Genomic DNA, 7,666 nt, shown 5'->3' on the forward strand with positions numbered 1-7,666 from the left:
AGGCTAAGATGACCATTCAGAATAGTCCCGTCCAATAGTGGGCTTTTGGGCAGTATGGAGTCTTAAATGGGATTTACCCTTTCTTTAGAAATAACTAAAGAAAACAGACAACAATACATATGAAACAATGATTTTCAAGACACTGGGCATCAATCAATGAAAGATGATGGTGATCCCTAAGAGATGAGAAACAAACAAAGTGAGTCCTGTGATTGCCTCAGTTTATTGCCTTAAGAAAGTTTCCAGGCCATGGCTCAGGGAGGAGGGAACCAAAGTGAAATATGGTGAACATTTTGAGTTCAGATGAGTTGAAAGTCCTAGGAGAATATGGTGGTTATAGTTTAAATGGCAAAATACTGGAGAGGAGAGTTACCAAGAAAGGGATCTCTGGATATCTGGATATGCAGCAGAGAACTGATTGGCACATAAATATAAGAAAATAATCATCCAAGAGGAATAGAGGGAATAGTGACTGGCATTAATTCAGGGCTGGGATTATTTCCTCCCTACCACCCAGTCATGGGACATTGGGTACAGTACTCAGAGGGTCTTTCTTCAGTGTGGGGGAAGCAACTGGCCCTAGACTAAATACTGAGTTGGTCTCCTTTTAAAAGCAAGATTTTAAGCAATGAAGCTTTTCCCAGGTCATTTAACTGTCCCAGAACAAAGCTCAAGAATACTTACAGAAATACAAGAATATCCAGCACACAAAAAAATAAAATTTGCAATGTCTGGTGTCAAATAAAAGATTACCAGGAATTCAAAGAACTAGGAAATTAAGATCCATAACAAATAGAATAATCAACCAATCAAAACCAATGTGGAAGTGACATAGATATTGGAATTAACAAAGATATTAAAAAAGTTATCCTAACTGTATCTAAGATGTTAAAAAAATTGAGACAGAAAATACGAAAACACCCAAATCAAACTTCTACAGGTGAAAACTTTAATGTCTGAAATGAAAAATGCCCTAGATAGGATTAACAAAATTAGATACTACTGAAGATAAGTTAACAAACTTGTAGACACATTTAAAGAAACTGTCAATAATGAAATACACAGAGCAAAAACAACTAATAAAGATGAAAGTAATATCAGGGAGCTGTGGGACAACTTCAAGTGCATGTCATTTCAGTCTCCAAAGGAGAAGAGGAGTGAAGGAAGGAAAATATTTGAAGAAATAATGACTGATAATTTCTAAATTTAATGCAATCCTAGAAGCTCAACAAACGTCAAGAACAAGAAAAATAAGGAAAAACCACATGAAGGTACGTCATAATCACTTTGGTTAAAGCCAATGATAGGGGCGCCTGGGTGGCTCAGTCGTTAAGCGTCTGCCTTCGACTCAGGTCATGATTCCAGGTCCTGGGATCGAGCCCCGCATTGGGCTCCCTTCTCTGCGGGAAGCCTGCTTCTCCCTCTCCCACTCCCCCTGCTTGTATTCCCTCTTTCGCTGTGTCTCCTTCTGTCAAATAAATAAATAAAATCTTAAAAAAAAAATCATAAAACCAATGATAAAGAGAAAAACGTTAGAAGCTGCAAGACATAAAAGACTCAGTACATACAGAAGCATAAAGATAAGAATGACAACAGATTTATAGCAGAAACAATGCTAGCTATAAGACAGTGGAACATCTTAAGAGAATTAAAAGAAAAAAACTGGCAACATAGGATTTGATATGCAGTGAAGACATTTCAAATAATAAGGCAAGATTTCAAAACCAAAAGAATCCAGCAGATCTGCACTAAAAGTAATGTTAGAGGAAATCCTTTAGGCAGAAGGAAAATGAGACCAGATAGAAATCTGGATGCATACAGAAGAATGAGGAGCTGTGGAAATCAAACTACATAGGTAAATGTATGAGATTTTTTTTTGGTATTATCTAAGCCTTTTAAAAATAATTGACTATTTAGGGGTGCCTGGGTGGCTCAGTCGTTAAGCATCTGCCTTTGGCTCAGGTCATGATCTCAGGGTCCTGGGATCAAGCCCCGCATCGGGCTCCCTGCTCAGCCAGGATCCTGCTTCTCCCTCTCCCACTCCCCCTGCTTGTGTTCCCTCTCTAGCTGTCTCTCTCTCTGTGTCAAATAAATAAATAAAATCTTTTTAAAAAAATAAAAAAAATTGACTGTTTAAAGCAAAAATAACAAAAATGTCCAGTACGATCTATAACATATGTAAAAGCAAAAAAATAACTGGACTATTTAGACTATTTACATATAATGAGATTACTGTGATAAGTTTAAGACTATCATCTTGCTTTTCAATTTGTCCCTTTTGTTTTTTTGTTCCTCTTTCCCCCCATTTTTGCCTTCTTTTGGACTCCTTGACACTGATGCAAATGAGGATGAGTCCTATAACTGCCCCAACTTCTTGGAAAGTTTTCAGGTCATAGGATAGACAATAGAACCCACCAGAGCCTTATGGCCTTCCTAAATTGAGGAGATAGAGCTGGGAGTCCAGAGAGGTGGCTGGTGATCACAAAGAAGAGTACCAGAGAGGAGAGAGATGCACATAAGAGAGAGCCCTAGAGATCTGTAGAGAATTGCACTCAAGTCCTTAGCTGGGAACCATCAGCTGCCAATATATCTGGTGGCCAGGGGAATAATATCTCAGCCTGAGTGATATACCATTGCATTTACTACAATGTCTTCAGGAAGTTACTTCTCTGAGTCTCAATTTTACCATCTAATAAATATTACCCGTCTTCTAGGTTGTTGTAAGACCCAATGAGTTATCACATGCAAAATAGCTTAGAAAATGATAAAACACTCATCATCATATTAATATGATGATGGTTTAAATTATATAACACACATTATTATGATGAATGTAACAGTTTCCAAATTGGGTGAGCACTCCCAGGCATGACTAGTCAGTCTGTTTTTAGTCAGCTTTCATTAAAAACCCTTTGTGAACAGAACATATTAATAAGCCTGTAGAGAGAAAAGAAACTGCAGTTTCTTACCATAATGTTAGCCAAGAAAATATACATAAAAAGAAACTTTAATCAAAATATGAATTGAATAATATTATTGTACTTGATTCTACATATATTGTTGAGGGCTAGACACTGCTTGAGTAGTGTCATAGGAGGTGGGTGGATTTAATCATTACTGATTTCATAAAGTACTTGAGTTTTGAGCTGGATTTTGAAGGATTAGAAAGATTATCCACTAAGGAGATGAAGGCAGTGGGCCTACCAAAAGGAATGGATGTAAAAGTTGGACATGGATGAGTTCTCATGGAAGAGAAGGGCAGTTTGAAGTGGGATTGAGAAGTCCTGGGCTCTGTCTCGAACTACCAAGCAGGAGACTCTGGAGCCTCATCTCCTCATTGGCAAACCAAGCTTAAGGGAGATATAGATCATCTTGTCTGGCTCCAAAATTCCATGACTGAATTGTTTAAACATCTCTGGTGATTGTGAAAGCAGACATTTTCTTGGCCCAAGTGAGTTGAAACTGTGACATCTTAGGAAATGATAACACTCAAGATATTATGATGAGGGTGATGAGCCAGGATAGAGCCTGGAATCCACACAGAAGGAATTAAGGGCCATTTAAAGTTTGGGAGCAGGAAAATCATGATTAATCACCTCTGAGGTTTGAAAACTCTGGAAAACATCTAATAGGCGGCATTCACCAATCCCAAGATAGAGTCTAGACAACTTATGGCTGAATGTCTTCTAAGTTTCATTCTTTCTATGTAATTATGTTTCTAATCAACACTAGAATATGATTAACAGAATTTCCTATTCTGGGTTAGGTGGGCCACGGTTTAAATATCTCAGCACTTTTTCCAGAAGAAATCAGACTCACAAAACGAAAGTATCCAACCAACAGTTTATTGTGTAATAATCACACATCTGAACTCCCTCTTGACCTTTCCCTACATTGCTCTCTCACTGCCTATCAACCTGGGGGCAGGAAGGAGGGTAGCAGTCAGACAAGAACATTTAAGAAGAAGCAATTCGTACGTGTTTATGTAGGTCAATGATGCTACTGCAAAGGAATACAAAACCAGGCACCAGACTCTGGAAAGAAAGAGACTTTTTCCAATCTCATTTGGCCCCTCGGCGCTGCCTGAAATAGCGATTGTAGGCAGCGTTGTATCCATAAACCATGGCATAGCGTTCACAAAGCTTGAAGTCATCACAGGCTTCCCGATTGATCTCATAGGCAGGCTTGATGCTTTCTCTGATCCTAGAAAGTGGGGGGGGGGGAGATGGAAAGAGGCCCAAAATGAGAAGCATAAATAGAGTAGGGAAAAAAAAAAAAGGAAAAGGGGAAAAAAGAAAGAATAAGAAAATATAGGAGAGAGATCCCATTCATCCCCCAATATTAGAGGTACTTAACAGGGGGAAAGGTGGAATGGGGACTTTTTTTTAGCAAAAATAGAAATTTTCTTTCTGTCCTCCTTTCCCTTCTCCCTCCCTCTGCTTTCTGGGTCTTTCACAAGCTAGTCTTCTTGAAATCCAGTTGTTTTCTCTATACTGTTTTTTAAATTCTATGATTTGGGGATACAATTAGAAATAATACATATGATTAAAAATAACGGGTTTCTCATTCTGTTCAGATCAGGGATGCTACATTGGGAAAAATTACCTCCCCTCATCAAGTTTTGTTACCCACCTCTCTTGGGCTTTAGCTCTCCATCTCAGTTGTGGGTATATAAAAGTATTAGCATTTCTCCTGTTAATAAAGGGATCTTAAAAGAAAAAATAAAAAATTGCAGTTTTAGGGAAGCAGTAGTTGGAGATATTTCCATGAATATTCCCTGACATAAGTATATTTGAAAACTCATTAACTCATGCATTTCATGTAACTAGAGATCTTACAAAAGTCAGAGGGAAAGATAAAGCAGGTTTCATAAACTGCCTGATCAAAAGAAATCAGTATATGTTTTTTAGAGATTTGTTACATAGGCCCCAGTTATTTTTTTTTATTTCGCCTATGGGCAATCGCTTTGCCTTTCTCAATTTGGTATTCCTGGTCAGTGTGTGTTTAATTCCTGTGAGGAGAAATTTTCTCTGTCCTGAGGACTTGTAAAGCATAACTTTAGATTACCAGAAATAGACTGTGTAAGTATTATGAAAATAATGAACAAATTGAAAATGAGAGTGGTATGTTACTTCTTCCTATACTCAGTCTTTGTGAGTCCAGATACTCAATAGCATTCCACATGCTGACGACCGTGGTTTCCCAGCTGACTAGGCCTCTAATTCCCTACTTTGCCATTTGTCATTACTCCTTGTTTTCCATCTGTGTGGTTGATGTGGTGCCGGCTTAAAATTTCCAAATGCCTCCAACTCTGTTGAATGCAGCTTCAAGGCCATATTACACTATTTCAAGCTTAAACAATTGCTCATCTGGAGATTTTTATAGTCATTAGATTTTTAAATTTACTTTAGTTTTCCCAAAAGAGACCCCCTCTTTCCCTTCCCTATTTGACCTCCATATATTACCATTTTGTCAATTTAGGAATAGGAAGAGAGATTCTTTAAAGCATGAGATTTAAATAAGGAAGTCAAATGTTTACTTACTAATTTCATAGGATTCCATGCTTTCATAAGATTCTGGAATAAAAAAAAGATTCATTTGATTGTTATTTATCACACATGGCAATGGTCTAAATTTAGGGAAGGAAGGAGAGAAAAGAGTCAAAAAGATGTGAAGAATATAGTGAGCAGTGTGATTATTACAAATTTCAGGCATTAGGATTTATGAATTGTTTCTCTAGCTCCGTCCTTGGTGTAGAGATCTTTACACTTTAGTTTTTTCTGTTGTTGAAGGAACCAGTGGCTACGGTCTTGGTTAAAAGTTCCCAAGGGCTACGAGGTCTTCAGGCTAGTGAAATAAGGTAATTTAAGTGCTACACACAGATTTCCAGAGAGGCTTCTTCTCTGATTCATTTGAGACCTGTCCAAGAGCAGGGTTGAGAAAGGGACAGAGGGGTCCAAAAAATAGCCCAGGTCCTCCAGGCAGTGTGGGGAGATGGTCAGCTGGGCTCTACCAGGATAGGTTTCAAAGAGGTTCCTAAAGGCTCTTAGGAACCTGTATGAACTTGGCAGCCACAGAAACCATAGGCTCCAGCTGACAACTCCCACTGGGCTGAAGCCAGTTCAGAGGAAAAACTGAGCTGGTGCCAAAGCAAAAGTTTTCTTCTTTCTACCACTTTCCTGTGCATAGTAGGTAAATTTGGCAATAAGAGGTTTGTATTTGTAAGCAAGTGATTTTATTTCAAAAATTAAAAAGGAGATGAAAACACCAAATCCTCTGATACAGAAACCATGTGAATAATTTCAAGAGTCAGAAGAAAAGTACTAATGGTTGTTAATACAATTGAGGTTTAAGGGCATCTAAATACCCAGATAATTGAAGCGTAAGACAGATCGAAACTAATCTTACTTCAGTTTTTCTTTCGTAAGCTTTGAACAGACACAGATCTAGTTACCAACGGAGAGAAACCAGGTGGAATTTATCTTTTGACAATCAAAATTATACAATCCGTTTTTTCTCTGAGATTCTTTAAATGCGAAACTCTATTTTTTTTTTTTTAAAGGTTTTTATTTATTTGACAGAGAGAAAGACAGCCAGAGAGGGAACACAAGCAGGGGGAGTGGGAGAGGGAGAAGCAGGCTTCCCGCGGAGCAGGGAGCCTGATGTGGGGCTCGATCCCAGGACTCTGGGATCATAACCTGAGCCGAAGGCAGACACTTAACGACTGAGCCACCCAGGCGCCCCCGAAACTCTATTTTTAAATTAATTCACTGAACAAATGTAGGAAGTTCATGAGATTGTCCTGTCCCTGCAGAGGGCTAAACTTAACACTTCATGTGAAAACTGATTTTCTTAAAGGTGAGTGATTTCACTGATACCTTTAACCAAATTGTTACAGAGTATAAATAAACATCCCCAAAAATGGGAACTCAGGGGGCTGGGAATTTGATATCTTCTTTCTGTAACAGCAAAGTTTCTAGGTGTATAGCAACTTACCATAGACAGGACCTGCTTGTTAAGTTGCCTACAGAAATCTGGATATTTCGGATGTAAAGAAGACTTGATGGGACAAATCAGTGTCCACGGGGCTTGGGAAATGTTAAATTGATGGTACTTTAAGATTCTATTAGGGAGAGGGGGGAGAAGAGGAGGAGGGAGGGAAAAAAAATCAAAATAAACTGAAATCAGAGGCAGAAGAGAAAACCTAGAAAAGTGGCAGGAGAAAGGTTTCTCACCATAGCACAGAGCTGCCATAGCCCAGGCAGCCAGAAGGCAGGGAAGGAGCAGGCTCTTCATGGTCTCTCTGTGTCCGGTGGGTTGGTCTCACTGGCTTTTGTGGCAGCAGAGGGGAGAGAGGCTCCTGCAGGCTGTTTGTGAAAGGCTGTGGAGGTTTTATAAGAACGAGGGCAGCTGAAAGGGGAGGAAGCAGTGGGAGGGGGCCAGAGAAGGTGGAGACTGGTTGGCCCTAAACTAGCACTGGGACTTTTCCCAAATCCTCATTCCTTCCAGATATTATCTACTCTGGGTGGGCAGTTTTCCCTCACTCCTGGACCAGACGGTGCTATAGCAGGATGGTGCCCTGCTATAGACGTGGCCGCCCTAGGTTTGGGGCCAGACCTGGGCAAAAGTCCACAGAAAAGGGAGTTGCCACAAACACGTGTTTGCC

General features: G+C 39.4%; 1 protein-coding gene across 1 annotated transcript; it reads right to left on the reverse strand.

The window, feature by feature from the left end:
* Positions 1-3,829: 3,829 nt before the first annotated feature.
* On the reverse strand, positions 3,830-7,396 carry MGP (matrix Gla protein). The gene is made up of 4 exons (XM_078075647.1): positions 7,236-7,396; positions 5,544-5,576; positions 4,633-4,708; positions 3,830-4,203 (listed from the first exon to the last, which is right to left on the reverse strand). Exons 1-4 carry the CDS (start codon positions 7,294-7,296, stop codon positions 4,062-4,064), a joined length of 312 nt encoding a protein of 103 aa, XP_077931773.1. The 5' UTR covers positions 7,297-7,396; the 3' UTR covers positions 3,830-4,061.
* Positions 7,397-7,666: the final 270 nt, after the last annotated feature.

The sequence above is a fragment of the Halichoerus grypus genome, chromosome 6 (assembly GCF_964656455.1).
Source record: "Halichoerus grypus chromosome 6, mHalGry1.hap1.1, whole genome shotgun sequence".
In the NCBI taxonomy this organism is placed as follows: domain Eukaryota; kingdom Metazoa; phylum Chordata; class Mammalia; order Carnivora; family Phocidae; genus Halichoerus; species Halichoerus grypus.